Below are 25217 nucleotides of genomic sequence, written 5' to 3'. Positions count from 1 at the left end.
TTATAGCAGTGAAGGAAATCGAGAGGTTAGAATATGAAAAAAAAAAGTGAAGAGAACAGGTCTGACAAAATATAAATAATTCAGCAATGAAACACAAGTTTAGAAACTGCATACTTTAATCTCAGAAATTTTATATTTGGTCTCTGTCAATCTTGCACAAGAATTCCATAAATCAAGACATTAACACTGAAAGGAAAACACAGTAACATCAACAAACCTCTTGTGTCATTTTGCTAACCATGGAATATTCAATTGTGTGAAAATTAGACGTAATTACTTTATCAACACCTTCTACTACACATGTGTGCTCCTCTGTCTGTTCCCAACCTTGTCACATTGCTAAGCACTGCCATTTTGAATATTTCCTTACTTAGCATGCAATAGTTGATACGTTGGAGATGAGAATCTCATTTATTTCAATAGATTGAAATATTCTACAAAATTAATTTCAATCAATCTTCCACCAAAACCTTAAATTTCACCTGTACCACTTTCTCATTAAGTTAGCATCATGACTGTTAATGACTTAGATAACTACTCTCCATTTTGTATCACAAACACGCGTGTGTGTGTGGCTGTGTGTACATACACACATACATATCTGTCTGTCTCTCCCTCTCACAATGTACATATATATATATGTGAAGTGGGGTGGGGCTGAAAAGTTCCTGGCTTTAAGGGTATTGTGAAAGGCCTGGTTGGAGGCCAAACATTCCAAGTTCTTTTACAAGGCTTAGAAAAAAAATGATGGACTGGTGCAAAAAGCATGTGAATCTGAGAGGAGAATATGTTTAATAAAATCATAATCAAATGACCCTCATGTATTTTTTTCTACCCGAAGCCAGGAACTTTTCAGCACCACTCCCTTGTGTATATGTGTATACATACACACACACACACACACACACACACACACACACACACACACACCACACACACACACACACACGCACAAACACACATATAAGGCATGGCTGTGTGGTTGTTTGCCTCTCAGTCATATGGTTTCAGTCCTATTAGTCTTTCCTTCTATACCCACAGGCTGACCAAAGCTTTGTAGGTGGATCTGGCACACAGAAACTGGAAGAAGCTCATTTCATATCTATATATATGTATGCATATATATATATATGGATGTTCTGGTACCATGGGTTATTTTGATTGACAAAACTGAGATGTAAACAACAGCCGCTTCGATTAGCCATTTCAAATCCTACCCGAGACTGACATACTTCAATAACCACTAAATAATCACACACACTATATACTGATACAAACTTTTTCCATTATATTTTCACTGTTAACCATCCTCACGACTCCCTTTGTATCTACAATGGGCCATGAACTATATGATGAAGATCCAGAGTTGGAATTTTTGATAAAAATGCAAAGGTGGGTTTATCTACCCAAAAATTGATATCCACGAAATAATCATACTTTCTGATATTTTAATGCTAAAATTCTTATTTTTTACTGCTAAAACCCTTTCTGATTACCGTTTGACAGTCAAGAGGGAACAGACAGACAGACACACAGACGGACATAATGCCCATTTATAGTGAGATTTCAGGTGATGAACAGCCTTCAGAAGTGAATTAAATTTATAAACTGAAATTCCACTGTATGTGAATATATATATGTATATCATCATCATCATCATCATCGTTTAACGTCCGCTTTCCATGCTAGCATGGGTTGGATATATATATATACTTCATGGTAAACTCATGGTCCTTTTTTTCATGCCGAATTCTACTTGGTGAAATTATTGATTATGTCTTAATTAATTTATTTTACTCTTTGTTATATATATATATATATATATATAGGAGTGGCTGTGTGGTGAGAAGCTTGCTTTTCAACCACATGATTTTGGGTTCAGTCCTATTGTGTGGTACCTTGGGCAAGTGTCTCTTATAGCCTTGGGCTGACGAAAGCCTCATGAGTGGATTTGGTAGACAGAAACTGAAAGAAGCCCATCGTATACAAATATATATGTATCTATGTATGCATGACTATATATCTATGTCTGTGTTTGTCCAATGGTGTTGGTGTGTTTATGATCCCATAAATTAGCAGTTTAGTAAAAGAGACTGATAGAATAAGTACTAGGCCTAGAAAATAAGTCCTGGGGTCGATTTGTTTGACTAAAACCCCTCAAGGTGACAGTCATATGACTAAAGCAAGTGAAAGAATAAAAGAATATATATGTATATATCTATATGTCTATCTCTCTGTCTATATATATATATGTATAGATAGATAGATAGACAGACAGACAGATAGATATCTAAGTTTGTATGACTGTGTGTGGAAGAATATATTAATCACTGAAATTCCAACTAAGTCTGATTTTCACATTTTATTATTTACAATTTTTACAATTTGTTGTTGACAGTAACTTCGAAGTCAAAGTCACTGTCAACAACATTCTTGTACGAGAATTAGAAATATATAGATATATATAAACACACACACACATATGTGTGTGTGTGTGTGTGTGTATATATATATAAATATATTAGAAGAAATGAGGTACTCAGAAATTCGGATGGTTTTATATTTACAGATATTTATTTGTATATTACATGTTTTCATACATCATATATCATATATCATATATTAGTGCTTTCGTCCATTCTAGTGGAGTTTTCAAATTGAACTAAGTTCATTAGTTCAATTTGAAAACTCCACTAGAATGGATGAAAGCACTAATATATGATATAAGTTATATGATGTATGAAAACATGTAATATACAAATAAATATCTGTAAATATAAAACCATCCGAATTTCTGAGTACCTCATTTCTTCGAATATAAAATACCTGTACATCATCTCCAAAACTTCTAATATATATACATACATACATACATACATACATACATATATATATATATATATATAGCACACACACACAAATATTTATATATGTATACATACACACACAGAGAAGATAATAAATGGAGACTGAATTAAGGAATTACATTCTAAAGAAGTAAAATTAATATCTTGCCTAAGGATAGACCACAACAAATTGTCTAGTTAAGAATCCCAAACCGTTAAACAGTTGACAGAATTTTATCCTGTCTTGCCACTAAATCATGCAATTTCTGTAATGGCAGGGCTGAATTATTGGTTGATTCCATTCCTTGAGGAACAAGAACTTGAAAGTTTATCAGTTGAGGAATGTCAACCATATTGTTAGATCAATTCTGTGGGATTACTGATTGATTTTGTAATCAACTGATAAATAGCTGAACTAATAGATAAATAGATTGATGGATAATCAGTTAGCTAGGTGGATAGAGTTGAGTGTGCATGTGCTAGAGTGTATGTATGTATGTATGTGTAAGAGTGTGTATGTGTGAATGAATGTATGTAGGACTGTATACAAATATATATATATACACACATACATATTACACATGTGTATGTATATATATATATATATATATATATATACACACGCATATATAAAAATATGTGTATGTATATATATACCTACGCATATATAAAAATATGTGTATGTGTATATATATGTATGTGTAAGTGTGTATATATATATATATATATATACATACGCATATATAAAAATATGTGTGTATATGTATGTGTATGTGTATATATATATATATATATATATTATATACACACATAAAACGTATACATATATGTGTATGTGTATGCAGAAATTGCTTCGTCATTTATCAATTTATTACTCTTTCTTTCTCTCTGTATGTCTGTCTGTCTTTCTCTCCCCCACACACATTCACACATTTATAAGGAGAGAGAAAGAGAAAGTAGGGTAGGATAATTGATAAATGGGTTTCTAATTTCTTAGTTAAGCTGAAACTATTGGACAAGTAATGTTAAATGCTATTGTTGTCCTATGCTAGATTACATTCGCTGATCAAGGATCTTAAACCCTTCACACCTGAGACACTATTTTATTATCTTCTCTTATTCAGGTAGCTAACCCACTTAGTAAGATCATTAGTGATTTCTTAATTAGACAGGAAGTTTGTAGCCAATTCTGCCCAGAGGCACAAAACAGTTTATGTGATGCTATACAAACAATTGACATGCCTACCTTGACAATAATAACGCTAATGTTCTAGGCTTTTAAATGAGTAAATAAATGACCAACTATGATGACACTCAAGAAATACTTCATCAGCAGCTAGCTTCGGGAGAGAATTAGGGATTAACAAGTCATCTGTAGACCAAGCCATTCTAGGAATGATATCCAGCCACAGAACCTTACCAAAGCAGACATTAGAGCTAGATACACTCAGGTCCATGCAAGAAAGAAAAAACAAAATGGAAGAAGGATGTTAAAGGATGATAATGATGATGATGATATATATATGTGTGTGTGTGTGTGTGTGTGTGTGGAGGTGCAATGGCCCAGTGGTTAAGGCAGCGGACTCACAGTTGGAGGATCGTAGTTTCGATTCCTAGACTGGGTGTTTTGTGTGTTTATTGAGCGAAAACACCTAAAAGCTCCATGAGGCTCTAGCGACTCCTGTTGTACTCTTTCGCCACAACTTTCTCTCACTCTCTCTTCCTGTTTCATGAATAATGCTGCGATGGACTGGCATGCCGTCCAGCTAGGGGGAACACATACGCCACAGAAACCGGGAAACCGGATCCATGAGCCTGGCTAGGCTTGAAAAGGGTGACGTTTATCTTTATATATATATAACAAGCAAAGTAGCTAGTTAGAAAATCTCTGTAAGAAATGAAAGTAGTAACTATACTGAAAAATAATGTTTGTTGCCACATCAACATGGCAGTTCAGACGTTTGTACCCCAGGAGGGCAACTCCTCCAGCTGGTTATCAATGTGATCTGCACCTGATATATATTGCAAGCAGGGGAGTGAACCCTTATCATCTTCCAGTGACAACAGGACCATGAGACTGTATGGTTTCGAGCTATTTGTGCTCATACTCAGTGGTGGACACCCATCCACTAGAGATAGCAGTAGTTCACTCCATCTTGCAATATATAGAAAAATAGGTGACAATCAGTCACTGATCTTGCAACATGTGAAGTAGCTAGTTATATATATATATATATATATATATATATATATACATATATATATATATATATATATATATACATACATATATATATATATACACACATACATATATATAGAGGGATGGGTGGATAGAATAGATAGATGGATGGACGGATGGATATGGATATATATAGATATATATTTATATATGCAAATAGCTGTTTGCTTTATAAGATTACGTACACCTTAACCATGTGCTTTCAAGTTCAATCCCACAGTGTGGTACCCTGGGCAAGTGTCTTCCACTATAGCCCTGAGCTGAACAAAGGCTTATAAGTGGATTTGGTAGATAGAACCTGAAAGAAGTTTTGAGTGTGTGTGTGTGAATAATTTGCAAAGTATGCCATTTATTTCAAGCTTCAGCCTATAATTCCAGTCTTACAGAAATATATACATTACAGGTAAAATAATATCACGATATGCAAGCTGTTTGAAAATATATTCCTTCCTCTGCTCTCCACTTTATTTGTGAATGTACCACTTCAATTGGCCTTGCTTTTCTCATGGACCTCATCATACTTGTCAGTTTCTACTTGCTGTCTTCTTGGCACTCAACTGAGCTTGTTTATAAGTGCACCAATTCAACTGACCTGTGACTTGGTACTAACTCGAACCAAAAAATACTTCCCCCACTACTTCATCCCTCCACTTTTTTTTCAGAATTTTCTTATATTTCTGTCTCTAAATAATTAAATTAAATAAGTTTACTACTATTTGCCAAGAAAGAACATCAATAATTTCCTCAAATTTTACTATCTACACTTGTCCAAGATGGCTGGAAAGAGACTAAAATTTGGAAGTGAAGGCAGTATTATATAAAGAAGCTATAAAAAGAGATTAAAGTAGACATTAACCTATTAGCATTCAGATTACTCAATTCACACTGTTTTGAATTAATCATGTACTAACTAGTAGATCTGAGATTTCGATGATGTAATTGTTTATGATTTGAATGACAGAACAGTTTGGACATATGACAGGTAAAACATTATGGGTCAGATATGGCCAGTTTATATACCAAAGGGTTAAACTTGATGATCTTCAAAGTTTAGAGTAAGTGCTAAAGTAGTTACTCAATTAAAAACCTGGACATTATTTAATTTTTTTACAAATATGAAGTGATGCAGTTAAGCATCACTTCAGATAAGCCCTTGATGTGTGTACATATAATATGTACTAATAAACATAACAGTCACTGAAGTGAAAGCTAAAATTTTGCATTATAATTTGAAGGAGTTTGAAGGTACAACATCTGCTACAAAGATTTTTCTTATTCTTTTATTCATTTAGTTGTTTCAGTCATTTGACTGCAGACATGCTGGAGCACCACCTTTAGTTGGATAAATTGATCCCAGGACTTATTCTTTGTAAGCCTAGTACTTATTCCATCAGTTTCATTTCACTGAACTGCTAATTTATGGGACATAAACACACCAGCATTGCTTGCCAAGAGAGCATGGTGGTGGTGGGGGATAAATACAGACACAAAGACACACACACACACACACACACATATATATGATGGGCTTCTCTCAGTTTCCATCTACAAAATCCACTCACAAGGCTCTGGTTGGCCTGAGGCTATAGTAGAAGATAATTGCCCAAAGTGCCATGCTGTAGGACTGAACCCAGATCCATGTGGTTAGGAAACAAGCTTCTTAACACACAGCCACACACAACTTTAAAATCACGGGTAAAATTGCTAATAATGATACAGAGGCCACAACAAATTATTGTAGACAGACATTGCTATGTGGTAATAAGTTTGCTTCCCAACTACATAGTTTCAAGTTCAATCCCACTGCATAGTACCTTGGCTTAGTGTCTTCTACTATAACCCTAGGTTGACCAAAGCCTTGTGAGTGGATTTGGTTAAAGGAAACTGAAAGCAGCCCATTGTGTAATATATGTGTGTGAGTGTATGTGCATGTGTTACTGTCTTTTTGTTTTCACATTGCATGATAGTTGTAAACAAGTGTCACTATCATAAAAGCAGTGCTTTTCATTTTCAGTCTTCTGTGGAAATATGTCTGGTCATAAGGGAAATATTACCTCACTTGGAAACGGGTGAGTGTTGGTGACAGAAAGAGTATCTAGCTGTAAAAATCCATCTCAGTAAATTTTGTCTAACCCATGCAAGCATGGAAAAGTAGATGTTACAATGATGATGTCGATGATAGTAGATGATGATGATGATGATGAACTGAAGAAAATTATCACTGAAGGTGACTATACACGAGTGAATGTACAGTATTGAACTTTTCTGAAAGTGCTTGTCTATTAGTTCTTTTTAGTAACGATAAAAATGAGCACCAGCTTTTAAAGATTTAAAAAACCATCTGATGCTTCTTGTTGATACAAACGCTGCAGCTGATATAAAATGGAAGTTCCTGTGTATGTGTGTGCATGTGTGTGTGAGCAGCTTCCTCAAAATCCAAGGACTTTGAAAAGTTATACTAAGTTTAATTTACCTGTGGATTGATGCTCAAATAAGAGGGCTAGGATGACTATCACGCTTTTCCAAAATGGGTTTACAGTCAATTTTGTGGCTCTACTTCAGAAAATTATTGGCCAACATAATATTTCCAATAAAGCATTATCCCTTTCAGACAATACAAATCAGCAAACTTAACTGATCTTTTTGATAGAATGAGAATGAAATATATTCTTAAGAACAAAAATTTTTTGCTCCAGAAAATGGATCATCATCATTATCATCATTTTACATCCACCTTCCATGCTGGCATGGGTTGGATGGTTTGACAGGAGCTGGCCAGGCAAAAGACTGTCTGTTTTGGCACAGTTTTTAAGTCAATCACAATCAAGATGTTATATCTAATTTCATGGCATATTATTTGATAAAGGCTTAACCAACTCATTATAGCAATTAGGGAGGATAAACATTATTGTCAACTTCTGGATAAAGTTCAACATTATGAATACATTGGATATTATGTCTGGGTCATAGGTGAAGAAAACCTCTCAGTTATCAATGGCATTGGGTAAAACAATCTGGTCAGACTGCATCCATGACTCTACAGGTTTTCACCAGCAGAGAATCCATATTAAATTTGAGATGTTGGTGTCAGTAGCAGATAATGTAGGGTTTTGAAGAAGTCATAGAAGTTTTCAGCAGTCCTTGGAAGGAACATGTGTAGCATATGATCGTCACATTGACCATGACAGAGAAAGTTGGGCAGAGAATCTGCATCAAATTTTGCCAAAAGCTTGGTGATACCTGCTCAATGGCCTATGCAAAGTTGCAGAAAGTGTATGAACTGCACACAAGTGTACGACTGGTTCAGACATTTCCAAGATGGCTGAAAAAATGTCGATAGTGACAAACGTTCTGAGAGACCTGCAACCAGTAGAACTGAGAAAACATCACAGATATGCATGCAGCTGTGAGGGGAAGTCATCAAATCACCATCTGTGAGTTATCAGAGGATGTGCAGATAAGTTAAGGTTCATTTCAGTCCATGATCATGAAAGATTTAGGTATGAGATGTGTGTCAGCCAAGTTTGTGCCAAAACTGCTTTCAGCTGACCAAAAGGACACTCAGATTTCAGTTGCACAAGATCTCTTTGACCGTGTTGAGAATGATGAAAATTTTTTGAAAATTGTTATAATGGGTGATGAATCGTGGGTTGATGCTTGTGATCCTGAAACAAAGGCTCAGTCTTCACAGTGGAAGATCCCAACCTCTCTGAGACTGAAGAAAGCACAAATGAGGGGACTGTTCATCATGAGTATGCTCCACTTGGTCAAACAGTAAACAAGGAGTACTATCGTGATGTTCTGCAGCATTTGTGGGATGCTATTTGTTGGAAAAGGCCACAATTGCATGTGTCCAGTGAGTGGCAATTGCACCATGACAATGCACCTACCCATTCAGTGCAGCTTGTGCAGCAGTTTTGGCTAGGCACAGCATTCCCCATGTCTGACAGCCACCGTATTCCCTAGATCTCGCCCTTTGTGACTTTTTCCTCTTTCCAAAAATCAAATCCCGCTTGAAAGGAAGAAGATTTCAGGACGTCGAGGAAGTCAAAGAGAATGTGATGTGGCAGCTGCTGGTTATCCCAGAAAACAAGTTCCAGGAATGCTTCCATCAATGAAAACAGTGCTGGGTTAAGTGTGTGGCTTCCGAAGGTGACTGCTTTGAAGGAGATTACATGCCAAATTGGTACGTGTTGTAGTTTTGTTTTTATAGCACCACTCTGGATACTTATTGATCAGACCTTGAATAGCTGAAATGCTATAGAAGTGTTGAATGTCTTTGCTGATAAGACTTAATGAGGAATGTAAAATAAAAATTACAAAGAATTCAAAATAATCTGTTCTTAAAGTGAAGCAATGTGCTGTAAATGTGAAATAGCTGTGGATTATATCTTCATGCTGTTGTTGCTTTTGATGATGATCTATTGTACAGAAGATAGTACACCCTTCTACCTCCTAAAATCTCCAATCGTACCACTACTCTTCAAAGAGAAGGGTAATCAACACTATTTGTGTTGAGTACATACTGTCTTATGATGTTATTGTATCTTATTCATTTCATTTCTAAGTACATTTCTTGTTGAATATTATTTTTATATACACACTGTATGGGATGTATTTAAAACTTGATATTTCCATGCATAAAATTGTAAAAGAAGGGAAAAAAACAAACTTACCCCAGCATTTTGGAGGGGGATGTGACCACGATCCATTCTCCTGACACTGAGTGGAGAAAGATGGGCCGTCGAAAGTTGTCCTCACATTGCATCTGAAATGTTTAAGAAAAAACAAATATAAATAAAACAAAATAAAGAATGTGACAATTACAAAAGTATATGAAAATAGATATTTCTTTTAATTTATTTTTGCTATGGTTTTATAGCAGGAATGGCTGTGTGCTTAAGAATGTGGTCTCAGGTTCTGTTACACTGCATGATAACTCTTGCAAGTATCTTCTACTCTGTGTGTGTGTGTGTGTGTGTGTGTGTGTGTGTGTGTGTTGTGTGTGTTATGTGTATTGTGCATGTATATTGTAAGAATAGATTGTCATTTATTTTCAAACTTCCATGATATCAGGCCATAGGTGAATATTACCTTGCCAGGAGAAAAGTAAGGGTAGGCCACAAGAAAGGGCATCTAGCCATGGGAAAAAAATCTGTGTCATTGAATTCCATTCGACCCATTCAAGTAGGATTGAGAAATGGATATTAAAGCAAAAACAACCATGTGGTGCTTTGACTAGGTTGCCCAAATTACCATACAGAGGGACTGAATTCAAGACAACATGGTTGGGTACATATATATATATATATATATATTTGTGTGTGTGTGTCTGTCTGTCTGTATATACATACATATATATAAATATATATATAGTTTAAAGATCCAATAGAGATAAAATCAACAAAACATTTACTCCATCCAGTGAGAGATAAATATCAATATAAATACACAATCGAAAGAGCTTCTAATAGTTACATGCTTTTATGATACTTGTACAGGCTTATTCATAAAATACACCATGTATATTAAAGTAATCTTACAGGTGCTGCCCAACATCCTTGTTTTTAATATATATATATATCCAGCTGTAGAAACTCTGCCAAATCAAGACTGGAGCCTGGTGCAGCCATCTGGTTCGCCAGCCCTCAGTCAAAATCGTCCAACACATGCTAGCAAGGAAAGCGGACGTTAAACGGTGATGAGGATGATGATGATATATATATATATATATATCAGAAATATTAAATTTCTAAATCTCTCATAGAGATATGTACAGTGGTGGGGCGATAGAATGGTTGTATACTGTCAATCTAACGTGAACATGACAGTAGGGGGTTACACCACCGCTGTTTAACCCTATACATTTGCGAATTGGGACAGATATCAACAGCTGGCGGGCGTCTGCTACTCTAGACCGATGATGGACAAGGATCCTGAAACATGCGTGTCTCTAGATGCAGGCCTGGCTGCTGGGGGTGTTTGTCTCCCCTTCGTAAATGTATATAAGGACACAGGAAAAATGTGTCGAAGCCAGCAGGAAGCATCGATGCTTCCTAGGGCTAAACAGTGGTGGTGTAACCCCCTACTGTCACGTTCGCATTAGATTGACAGTATACAACCATTCTATATATATATATATATATATATATATATATATATATATATATAGCACATAAACAGAGCCTGAAAGATTGCTTCAAGATACATGGCATACTTTGTAAATATGCCTGTTCAAGTATCATAAAAGTATGAAACTATCAGTAGCTCTTTTGGTTGTGTATTTAAAATGATTATATATATATATATATATATATATATATATATACATATACATACTTATACATACACACACACACACACACACACAAATATATGTACTCAGATAAACATACGTACATACATAAGATAAGATGACCAAAGAATAAATGATTATCTTATGGACTTCAGATAATTGTTTATTCCCTTGACATCTTATTTCATTATTATTGCACTGCACTCAACTAACGCTTCACTCTGAAGCATATGTATATTGAGTTCTACAGTCAGTCATTAATCTTGCAATGCCTAAGTGACAGATTAAAACAAATAAGTAGACACATACATATATCATTGCTTTAATGTCTCTTTTCTATGCTTTTATGGGTCAGACAAAATTTGTTGAGGCTATTATTCTACAGCACCATTCTGTCATCAACCCTCACCTCTTTCCAAGCAAGAGAACATATCTATGGCGAGACATGTTTTTTTCAGATTATTGGAAGTGAATAACACTGCTTGTGCGACAAGACACTCATTTACGACTAACATATATCAGTAAAATAAAACAAACATACACACACACACTCATGTACACGATGAACTTCTAATAGTTTTTGTCAACCAAATCAAACCACTTACAAAGCTTTAGTTGGCCTGGAACATTCATAAAATACTTTTGCCCAAGCTACCATGCAGTGGTACTGAACCCTGTAACTGTGTGGTTGGGAAGCAAACTACTAAACAAACAGCCATGTCTGCACCGTATATATATGTATGTGCGTGTGTATATGTACATATATATGTGCATGTATGTGTGTGTATGTATAGTGGTACTTAAAAGGCACCAACCGAGTGTGATCGTTACCAGCGTCGCCCTCCTGGCACTAGAGCCCTGTGCTAGTAGGGTATTAAGAGCACCATCCGAGCGTGATCGTTGCCAGAGTGGCTATGTGACCTCTGTGCCGGTGGCACGTAAAAGACACCATTCGAGCGTGATCATTACCAGCATCGCCTTACTGGCACCTGTGCCGGTGGCATGTGTAAAAGATTCGAGTGAGGTCGTTGCCAGTACTTCCTGACTGGCCCCGTGCTGGTGGCACATAAAAGTACCCACTACACTCGCAGAGTGGTTGGCATTAGGAAGGGCATCCATCTATAGAAACTCTGCCAGATCAAGATTGAAGCTTGGTGAAGCCATCTAGTTTGCCAGCCCTCAGTCATTCGTCCAACCCATGCTAGCATGGAAAGCGGACGTTAAACAATGATGATGGACAGAGTGGACAGAAGCGCTATTGTATGATATATGATTTATAAAAACATGTAACATACTAATAAATATCTGTAAATATAAAACCATCCAGATTTCTAAATACCTCATTTCTTCTAATATATATATATATATATATATATATATATATATATATATATATATATCAGTGACGTGCTGCCTGGGTAGGCAAGGTAGGCAGTGCCTACCCTGAATGAAATAGGTCGATTGTAACATTTTGCTTTTATGGCAAAATATGCACCTAGTTCAATAAAATTATGTAGGTTACTCCGATTATTATGAATAAAATGCAAAATATATATTTTTTTTTGTAGATTAGGTAGGCATAATTTGCCCCTGCCTTTCAATTTTAGTATTAAAGCTACACATAGTACTGCTGTAGTACACATGCTGTATACACTCCTACAACCACTTTTTTCTTAACATACTATAAAGGCAGAAGTAAATCTGCCTCAAACTCAGTTGCACACCTGTGTTTTGCTTATTTTTTTGCATTTTACTACGTAAACATTACCAACTGCCTACCTTGAGTAATTACTCATGGCATGTGCCTGATATGTGTGTGTGTGTGTGTGTGTGTGCATGGGTGTGTGTGTATATATATATGTATGTATATGCATGTGAGCATATATTTGCGTATGTACATGTCTTTATATATATATATGTGTGTATATATATATATGTGTGTGTGTGTGTGTGCATATATGTATATCTATCTATCAATCTATCTATCTATCTGTATATATATATATACATTGATTATATATTTAGTGAAGGCCTAGAGTTCATGAATAACATGTTAACATTCTAAACTCAGGTTTGTCTAATTAACATCTCCTGTCTATATTAATATTCAGTCAAAATATTTTCTGTAATATTCATGAGTAGAAGAATTTAGAATAACAACACAAACAACGGAATCACTTTTGCCAAACATGAAAGCTAATGATATGAAAAAGAAAGCCGAGAACATTGTAATGTTATAAATGTTGAATAACACAGTATGTAGGAGCATTGTTATAGAACTAATAAATTAGCAGCCTTCTGTTTAATTTTGTTTCTGATGTTTTTGTCTAGACTAAACTTAGTAATAGATTTAATATTCACAGACTATCTTGTAAAGGAATATAGAGGATAGCTATTATGCCTAGACTTGATCAATAAAACTTTGTTATCCATCAGTATGTTCACTGTCATCATCATCATCATCATCATCTATATCAATGAAGGTGGTGAGCTACCAGTACCATTAGCATGTTGGACAAAATGCTTAGTGGCATTTCTTCAAGCTGTTTATTTTCTTAGTTCAAATTTTGCCAAGGTCGACTTTGTCTTTCATCCTTTCGGGGTTGAAAAAATAGTATCAGTTAGGTACTGGGGTCAACATAATTGACTGTCTCCTTCCCACCAAAAGTACTGTGCAAAAATTGAACCCATCATCATCATCATCATTATTATTATTACTATTGAATGAAAGAACAGTGTGTACCATCAAAATGACACTGGGGTACAAATATATGAAGCCCAATATACCCATGAAGACTACCTGTCTGATAAGAGTACACCAGGCACATGCATCACAACAATATGTGTGTAACATGGTGATCTCATATCAAGATAAATAGTGCAAGATCTTGCAAGTGGGACCCAATTAGAATTTTCTTCAGGTTGAGTAGCCTGTCCCATTCAAAAAGTCCCTGAATAACGGTTGTTTAAGGTTGTTGAAAGAAACATCCATGTTTCCAGGAGTGAAGTATCCAAACCTCAAAGAATTCCTCTCAACACATGGCTATGATGCTCTCACACACAACTCCTGTTTGTGATCAAAGATGCACATATTGTCAGCCACTAAAGGACATGGTCAATTGGTCATAGCTCATCTTTTAAAGCAACACAAAACATGTACATGTTAACACTTCCAGTCAATCAAGATAAGAAGCCATGAAAGTCACTGCCTGGTACTGAATCAGGACATTATCATCATCATCATCATCGTCATTATTAAGGTGGCAAGCTGGCAGAATTGTTAGCACACTGGGCAAAATGCTTAGCAGTATTTTGTCTGTCTTCATGTTCTAAGTTCAAATTTCGCTGAGGTCAACTTTGCCTTTCATACTTTTGGTATCAATAAATCAAGTATCAGTGATTCGATGTAATCAACTATTCTCCTACCCCCAAATTTCAGGTCTTGTACCTTTAGTAGGAAGGTTATCATTATTATTATTATTATTATTATTAATTATTATTATTATTATTATTATTACCATCATCATCATCATCATCGAAGGTGGCAGGCTGGCAGAACCATTAGTATGTCACATATAATGCTTAGTAACATTACTTCTGTCTCGTTTCTGTCTTGAGTTGAAATTCTGAGGTCAGATTTGCCTGTCATCTTCTCAGTGTCAATAAAATAAGTACCATTTGAGTGCTAGGGTCCATGTAATTGACTTATCCCTTTCCCTAAATTTGTTAGCATTATGCCGAAATTTAGTAAGGATTATTATCACATTCTGAGTTCAAATCCTGCCGAGATCAATTTTGTCATATATCCTATCAGGGTTGATCAAAATAAAGTACCAATAAAATACTGCAGTCAATATCAACTAACCCCCTCACCTTAAATTCTCTGACTTTGTACCTACATTAGAAACAATTATTATTAGTAAGATGGTGGAGTTCAAATTCTGCCACGTTCAAGTTGGCCTTCCATCCTTTTGAAGTCATTAAAATAATGTACCAATCAAGCACTTAAAATACAATTGAAGTATATAAAATGAAGTACTGGCCACGTACTAGAAACATTGTTATTATTGGCTGTGGGGTAAGAAGTTTTCTTCCCAACCACATGGTTTTGGACTCAGTCCCACTGCATGGTCCTTTGGGCAAGTATCTTCTATTAATAGCCCTGATCAACCAAAGCCTTGTGAATAGATTAGGTAGATGGAAGATGAAAGAAGCCCACTACATATATATATATATATATATATATATATGTGTGTACAAATAAGTATATGTCTGTGTGATTCCAATTGTCACTCCAGTGCTTGACAACTGGTGTTGGCTTATATACTTGTGACTTAGAGGTTCAGCAAAAAAGACCAATAGATTTAATACTCAATTTAAATATCAAATAAGTACTGGGGTTGATTTGTTGAACTAAAATTTTTCAAGTTGGTGCCCCAGCATGGCTGTAGTCCAATGACTGAAATTCATACAAGATAAATGATATCATTTTATGATCATTTTAATGTCCATTTTCCTGTGCTAAGTGTGGCCTGGTGTTTCTCACAAACAGAATATTTTTCAGCCAACCATCTCTGGCATCATTTTAAATATTATTCTATTGTTCACCCTAACCTTACAGTACATGGCTGGCTCCCAAAAGGGCAAAGAGATTAAAGCTGTCTTTGACAGGAGTTTAAGGATATCAAAAATAATGCCAATGCATTATTATTTGGCATTAGAGCCGGGACATACAAATCTTTGACTACAATAATAAAATAAGACTGCAAATAAAATAGAAGAATCAGATAGAATATTCTGAGAGTGGATTTTAATGTTCAAATGAATTTGTGAATCAAACTGTCAATAACAACAAACAAAAGACTCCAAACACGATATTGTAAATGAAAATTGTGTTGCATTCTATGTAAGTAATAAAACATTGAAATCTTCATAATGTTGCCACTGTCCTTGCATATTATATAAGGACAGACAGCATGAATTCATTTGAAGTAAAATACAAGCAAAAGAATTATTTGACCAAAGGAGAGAAAGTGAATCTAAAGGCATGATGAAAATTTTCTTTCTTTTCTTTTACCTGAATTGCAGTCACTTTATTTCTACGTAGTTCATTTATATTATGCCTCTGTCTCAAACTTTGTCTCTTTATTTATCTCTGTCTGTCAGTGTGTGTGTATCTTTATTGTCATCATCGCCGTAATTTAGCATCTGTTTTCCATGCTAGCATGGGTTGGGGCAGTTTGACAGGAGCTGGCTAGGCAGAAGACTGCACTGTCTGTATTAGCAGGGTTTTAATGACTTCCTAACACCAATCACCTTACATGTGTGTGTGTGTGACAGACAGACAGACATAGGCTCAGGCCTGGCTGTGTGGATAAGAAGCTTGCTTTGCAGCCAGATGGTTTGGTTTCAGTCCCACTGTGCATTTGTTTTCTACTAAAATCTCAGACTGATCAGTGTCACGTAAGTGCATTTGTTAGATGGAAACTATTTGGAAGCCCATTTAGTGTGTGTGTATATATATATATATATACGTGTGTGTGTGTCTGTATGTGTGTGTGTATGTATGTGTGTGTGTATATATATATATATATATACATATTTATATATGTTTATGTGTGTGTCTTTGTGTCTTGTTTGTCACCCTCCCACCACTTGACAACTGGTGTTGGTTTGTTTATGTCCCTATAACTTAATGATATGGTAAATGTGAGTGACAATAAGTAGCAGACTTACAAAAAAAAAAAAGAAACCACAAATACTGGGGTTGATTTTTTGCGGGGATAAAATCCTTCAAGGCATTATCCCAGCATGGTTGCAGCCCAGTAATATGCAAATGAAAATAGAATTAGAGGCTCTGATGAAGTTATAAAGTGTTACTCAGGTACTCAACTACAAGTTCACTGCATCTTACAGCAGAAACAACTGTAAGCTAATGAAGCTCATAAGATAATCAGTTATCCCTTTGTCATCTCATTTCCTTATTGCTGCTCTGTACTTGATTTATGTTTTGTTCTGAAGCATACACGTACTGAGTTCTACATCAAGTTATTAGTCTTGCAATGCCTGAGTGAAATATTAAAACACACACACACACACATATCAGTATTTGTCTGTCTTCCTTCTCTCTCTCACCTTCACTCTCTCTTTTTCTCTTGTATTTTGAATAATTACCTGAAGAAAAATACAGCTCCTACAGTTGTACGATGTCCATCTAAATAGCCATTCCTCAAAGGACCTGGTAAACCGCAGTTAGTTTCTGAAATAATGGAAAAAAAAAGCAAGGGAGTGTATCTGATGCTTACAATGAAACACACTTTAAATATTTAGATGAAAGAACTGTAAATAGAAACAGAAAAATGAAGTAAAAACTAAACAAATATACAGCAAAAAAAAAAAGAGAAAATAGTACATTGATTTAACATAAAGACTAGTAAATAGTAACCATTTAGCTCTGGTAGGGAAAGAAAAAGATTTTTATTGCCAAATCTCAGAGTAGGTTTTAAGATACGTATGATCACAAGACATCTGCAAGGAAGATATTAAGAGAAAAAAATGATAGACAATACAATATACATATATATTATATACATTTAACAATATTAAGAGTCACTATTGACATTATTCAGGCAAAGGATTTTGTTGTGGAGAAAATATTATTTAGTAACTTAATGTTTAAGATGGGGAGGAAAAACAAAACAAGAAAATAAAAAACATGGGTATTGCAGATTAGTTGATTCAAACAGAACTGCTAAAACTTATAAAACTTTATATATCAAGCATAGAGCTGAGAGCAAACACTTCAGGGAAGTGTTCTACATGCTACTCACACACACATATAATTATACATGCATGCATGCACATAAACATATCTTGGAGAACAAATTGACTAGAGACAATGTATGTAGAAACACGCAGCAAATAACATCAGCAGATTATCATACACTAGTGTTTCAGCTTAAGTTTGCTTTCTCAGTGATATATTTCCCTCTCTCTCTCTCTCTCTCTCTCTCTCTCTCTCTCTCCCTCTCTCTCTCAATATATATCATTGTTATCATTATCATCATTTAATGTCCTCTGGTTTGTCAGATCTTCCTAACTGTGAAACCCATGCCAGCATAGAAGATGGCCGTTATATATAGATGATGATATATAATGTAAAAAAATAATTCGTATTGTAAATGGTTATATGATGTGGTAGAGGCTAGTTTTGACTGAGGTCACAATTCAAAGATATTAGATGTGTGTGTGTGTCTGTGTGTGCACATGCATGCATGCACTTGTATGTGTGTCTGTATGTGTGTGCATATGTATGAGTAATCAAAGAATAAAAAGTTGAATATTAAATGACATGGAAAAAAATATTTTTATGTGAGTCATATAACAATTCCTAATAAAAGATTTATGATGGCTGAGGATTTGAGGCCGAAAGTCTCTGGCTGGTGTGAAAGAAAACAGAGAAGTTTGACTGACCACACTAACATATAATAATATATACATATATAAAGCCTGTAAGTCTAGTCGAATTTAAACATCCGTGTCAGACAATAAATATTACATGACAAGAAGAAGGAATACGAACAAAATAAATCTTCCAACAATTTAAAAATTTAATTCCAAAAATAGAAATAGTGACCTGGACTTTGTTCATGGAATCTAACCCAAGAAGAGAACTTGTACCAATGTAATGGCTATGAAAACTTCAATGCATGAGTAAAAAACAACTGAATATTGCAAACTTGTTTTCTTTCTTTCTCTCTTTCTTTCTTTCTCTTTTTTTAGAGGATGGCATGTTAAAATGTAATGCAAGGGATGAAAGGAGAACCAATATAGTGAATTTCAAAATGTCTACCAGTCCAGAGCTAATAGTATAATACAAATTGTTAAAAAATCCAGTTTCACCTTGTATAATTTCTACTCTGTGCATTTAACACTTCTATAAATCCTATCCTCCTTCCATCAGATAGAATTTTCTTCTGAAATTCCCTCCATTTCCTTTGGTGTGGTGGTGGTGGTGATGTAGGGATGGAGTGGAGTGCAATAAGTCAACCACAAATGCATCAATCTCACTTGTTCTGAGAGGTCTTACAAAAGAGCCAGGACTATTACCCTCACAGGAGGCACATGGCTCAGTGGTTAGGGTGTCGGACTCATGACTGTAAGATTGAGGCTTTGATTCCTGGACTGGACGTTCTGTTCTTGAGTGAAAACGCTTCATTTCACATTGCTCCAGTCCACTTGGAAACCAGGCTTATAAGTCAGCATGACTAATGAAGGTAACCTTTATTAACCACTCACATAGAACTAAACAATTAAAGAAATACAAACATAAATATATAAAATAAATACCAACATTCTTTATTGAGACCTTTTATCACTCAAAACCTGACAATATTTACATGCTTTACAAGTGAAGAATATTTCCCTTTATAGTAATTCATCTACAATTTATACTTTATACCAGGGTTTGGCAAGCTTCTTATATCATTGGTCTCTTCACGAAATCCTTAATAACTTATTGCCACCCAAACATGTGAAGTTCTAAAATAAAATTTAGAGGCGTAATTAATAAAACATTTCTTGACTTAAAAACCTTCTTTCATTTCATAATTACTTTTTAAAAATAAATATTTTGAGCCACATAATGAAATTGGAAGGGAACCATAAAGTTTCAGTCATATCATATTGATATATCTTTGAATATTTAATAGAGAATGTGTTTCAAAATAATTTCAAGTATTTATTAAATCTTCACAGAGCCACATAAAACCCTCAGGGGTCAATACTGACCACTGGGGGTTTTTATGCTTTATACTCTAACTTCAGATCCCCAATCTCTTGGTTTCAAATTGTGGCACAAGGCTAGTAAGTTCAGGGGAGGGGATAAGTTGATTACACTTATTTTATTGATGCCAAGAGAATGAAAGGCAAAGTAAACCTTGGTGGAATTAAACTCAGAACATAAAAATGAATGAAATACCACTAAGCATTTTCTCCAACATGCTAACGATATTGCCAGTTCACCACCTTACGTCTATACATTATACTAACACACAACTCACTTTGATGATGAACGCTGGATAAAAATTTCATTGACACTGAACATAAGTCTGTGTCAAATTTGGTAAACAAGCTTTCAAGACATGCATTTAATGTACAAACACTAAATATACACACTGAATCATCACAGAAATGTATGGAAGATAAAATAAATTGAAAACCAAAACAATTGCTTTACAAGTGTACAAAGGTAATATAAAGAATTGCAAAAGGATTGAAGTAAGTCTATAAATCCTAAGATATCTGAATGTCTGAGTTAAATTGTTGTTATAAAGATTATCATATCTTCTTAGATTATCTACTTTGTTTAGAAAGTATATTTACAATATTAATATGTACACTATATTCTGATCTCCATTACTATCAGATATCTTATTCTTGAATATGTAGATATAGATGGGTTTTTCCCCAGGTGATTGTTAGTCTGTATCCAGTTTGGCACCTTTTACATTACATATCTAGAAATAAGATAAGTAGTGGGTTGCTGGAATGACCCATCCAACCTATTCCAACATGAAAGACAGATGTCAAATGATGATGAAACACATATACACATACACACACACACACACACACATATTGCATATGTTTTATACTCTGAAAGTGAAATTAACAACTAGGGAAATTATATCTATAAAGAATAAAAAGTTTTGAATGGTACAACAATGCACTATAATACAAACAATGGGCTATATACTTATTTCTTTATTACCCACAAGGGGCTAAACACAGAGGGGATAAACAAGGACAGACATAGGTATTAAGTCGATTACATCGACCCCAGTGCGTAACTGGTACTTAATTTATCGACCCCAAAAGGATGAAAGGCAAAGTCGACCTCGGTGGAATTTGAACTCACAATGTAACGCAGACGAAATACCGCTAAGCATTTCGCCCAGCGTGCTAACGTTTCTGCCAGCTCGCCGCCTTTAATGGGCTATACACCTGTTGTAATTTAGTCATCCACAGTCTGATAATTTTTCGGAATAAAATTCCTTCTTCAGATATTCTTAGATGGAGTCGCTGCTAACCGTTGGAAGACTGATTATAGCAGTGACTTCATCTAAGAATATCTGAAGAAGGAATTTTATTCTGAAATATCATATCAGACTAAGGATGACTAAATTACAACAGGTATATAGCCCATAGTTTGTATTATAGTGCATTGTTGTACCATTCAAAACTGTTTATTCTTTACAAGCAGTACACAATGCTTCAAGTGAACTACAATACTCTCCTATATTTATATACACATCACCTTTGTGTGTCTGTTTTCATTAACAAATGAGAGGAAAAAGGACTCAATCACGGATTATAGCTTATAAATTGATTCAAAACTGAGAATTCTCGGTGATTATTTGAAAATCTCAGCTTGAGAGAGAAAGAGGGGGGAGGAAGAGAGAGAGGGAGAGGAAGAGAGAGAGAGGGAAAGGGAAAGGAAGAGCCATGAAATGAACCCAGGCCACAACTGTGGTGGATAAGCATTCTAACATATGTATAGTTTGTTTACTGCTAAATTCAGCAATTGAAAGCACTCAACACATTTGAAAATTAACATCTTGTCCAATGCTTAAATGAGTCAATGAGACCCCAAATTTACCCCAAAACAAACCAAACAGCTTAACTTGAACATGAAACTAGAGTTACCCTTAGAAATCATTGAAGTTACTCCATATAAAAGACACACAAATGCATGTACTAACTGACACATACAAACACATAAATGCAAGCAGACACTCACTTAACTATACTAAAAATTTGGCAGAAATCTACTTATGTATGCACAAATGGATTGGTTGTATTTATTAAGTTCAGTACTCCAATATTCAACACTATTTATTATATATATTACATATATATAGTCGTACATATATGTAGAGATAAATATTCATAGAAACTAACTCACACACAGATATATTGTGTCTATATATAACAAAGAGAAATTTAATTAAACAGCTAAACAAATACATAAATAATTTGAAGGACTCTTTTGGATAAAAGAAACAAAACAAATGTACCAGAAAATACAGAAAATATATGGAAAATACAGTAAAATGAGAAAGAAATTGAGAGAGAATGTTATCTACAAGTGATTATATATGCATGCTTATATACATATACACACACAATGATAATAATATATATGTACGTGTGTGTATATATACATGCATGCATATATATATATATATATATATATATATATATACATGCATGCATATATATATATATATATATATATATATATATATATATATATATATATATATATATAAATATATGATATAACTTATTACAAATCAAATCGACAAAACATCATAGGAAATAGATATACATTTTATATTTCTATTTTTGTGGTATATCTAAATTTATACATGAAAGGAGAAAAATACTGACAAAAAAGAATAAAATATATATATATAAATATATATGAGAAATAAACATTTTTTATATTTGACATTTAATATTTTACATATTATTATCATTATTGTTATTATTATCATCATCATATCGTTATTATTATTATTATTATTATTAATATTAATATTATTGTCATAGCTGTTGTGGCTATTATGTTATGTATATTTTTTCCCTAACAATTCGAACTTGAAATAATTGCATGTATGTTTGTATGTTCCATATGAATTTCATCTATTTTTGTACATTTCTGTCTGGCTTGTGGATTATCATTATTATTATTATTATTATTATTATTATTATTATTATTTTCAATGCAGCATTTCACTATATATCTCACCAATTTAATCTCCTGAGGGCCGTAGGTTATATAGTGTGTAATTTGTTTGAAACGCTTTTGATTATATGCATTATTATTATTATTATTATTGCTGTTGTTGTTGTAGAAGAGAAGTTGGTAGTGTAGGCAGAAATGCTGAACTAAATGTCTTGTAGCAATTAGTTTTTCACCTAACATTCTGAGTTCAAATTTCGTTGAGATCAACTATATCCTACATCTCCTTGAAGCTGGGAAAACTGAATACTAGTAATAGACTTGGATAGATTTGATCTATTCTATGTCTTCTGAACAGAACAACAGAACAGTGGTTATTCTGCAAATATCAGAAATCAATAGAGGTGCAGGTATAGTTGCATTGTTATGATGTTTGCTGCATAACACTGCAATTTCAAGTTCAGTCCCACTGTGGTAACTTGGGCAAGGGTGGAGGCACATGGCCTAGTGGTTAGAGCAGCGGACTCGTGGACGAGGGATCACGGGTTCGAATCTCAGACCGGGCGATGTGTGTGTTTATGAGCGAAACACCGAAGCACCACGCAGCTCCGGCAGAAGGTAATGGCAAACTTCTGCTGACTCTTTCACCACAACTTTCTCTCACTCTTTCCTCCTGCATCTTGCAGCTCACCAGCAACGGACCGGTGTCCCATCCAGGTGGGGAATCTATACCCCAAGGAAACCAGGAAACTGGCCCTTATGAGCCAGGCATGGCTCGAGAAGGAACAAACTACCTTGGGCAAGGGTCTTCTTCTATAGCCTCATGATCATGAAAGCTCTGCAAAAGGATTTAGTAGATATAAATTGAAAGAGGCCTGCCATACATATATACATATACAAGCACATGAGTGAGAACCTTATAACATGCATATAAGAGCTCTTATGTTGTTACTTGGCTACCACATATCGTATGTTGGAGAATATTCCAGGGCTAGATACACATGTGAAACTCATTTTTACATTAGACTATTACAAGGATAATATAACTCTATAATACAGCATTATAAAGAATGTTCATTCATAAAGATTGTTGAATATAAACTCAACAATTTAAAGCTAGTGTGTGGTGCAGAAACAAATGTTGTGATCTGCAATTAAAGCCTGTTATCCTCCATCCTCATGTTGTATGTGTGTGTGTGTTTGTGCCTCTGTCAAGACACCATATGGTATTTGTAAATGAGTGTCACCATTATACAAGCAGTGTCATCTGTTTCCAATCTTCAGTGAAAATGTTCAATTGTTATATTGTTTGGAAACAAGTGATGACTGGGAACAGGAAGGCCAGCCTGCTGTAGAAAATGTGCCTCATTAAATTCCATCTGGTATTAAAACAATGAGGATAATGATGTAAGATTATGATGTAAGCTTAAAGATGTTTCCCCTTGGCCAAACACATTTTTATGAAAGACTGGAAAGGAATGACGCCAATCATATGAGTGATGCTTACTGTCACACAATCATAAGACAAGAAGACACACACATACAGGCTTATACATACATGATGACATTGCTGACTGGTGAGTGTTGCCTACACCTGTGCAAGCTCTTAGGTCTAGTATGACTTGCACAACGCCATAACGACTCTCACTAGCTATAACAAAAATCTCAGAGACAAGAACAGTGCAAGATATCCAGCTCAGAATAGCAGCAGGTTTTCTATGCAAGTTAACTTTCTCTTAGAAAGTTATTTTAACAAAGATCAGGGGCTTACTGTACCCTTAGACACCAACCTGAGTATTTCTACGTCTTGTCACTCATACATACATTCACACACACATACACACACACACACACACACACACACATGAATGGTAGGCTTCTTTTAGTTTCTGTTAACAAACCCTCAACCACATGGCTATGCTTGTGCCTATAGCCATTGTTAAATATAAATCTGTAGGTATAAACATATATAAATGAATGAAGAATGAGTTAATATCTCTATATAGAGTAGGAGAATGTACTATAATATAACGTGTGTGTGTGTGTGTGTGTGTGAATAGCACTGATCAAAGAGATTGAATGACA

The 25217-nt window shown here is 34.8% G+C and overlaps 1 protein-coding gene across 8 annotated transcripts in view; it reads right to left on the bottom strand.

Annotated features, from left to right (window-relative positions):
• The window catches only part of LOC115215824 (protein lev-9-like), a 1149105-nt gene that overhangs the window by 144396 nt on the left and 979492 nt on the right, over positions 1–25217 (bottom strand). For all 8 annotated transcript variants that reach the window (XM_036505906.1, XM_036505907.1, XM_036505908.1 and 5 more), the window contains 2 exons: positions 17558–17642; positions 9765–9856 (listed from right to left, as the gene is read on the bottom strand). In XM_036505906.1, the coding sequence (XP_036361799.1) occupies positions 9765–9856; positions 17558–17642 (177 nt within the window). The remainder of the gene's footprint in view (positions 1–9764; positions 9857–17557; positions 17643–25217) is intronic.

The sequence above is a fragment of the Octopus sinensis genome, linkage group LG9, assembly GCF_006345805.1.
Source record: "Octopus sinensis linkage group LG9, ASM634580v1, whole genome shotgun sequence".
Taxonomy (NCBI): Eukaryota; Metazoa; Mollusca; class Cephalopoda; order Octopoda; family Octopodidae; genus Octopus; species Octopus sinensis.
This window is presented reverse-complemented; position numbering and strand designations above follow the sequence as displayed.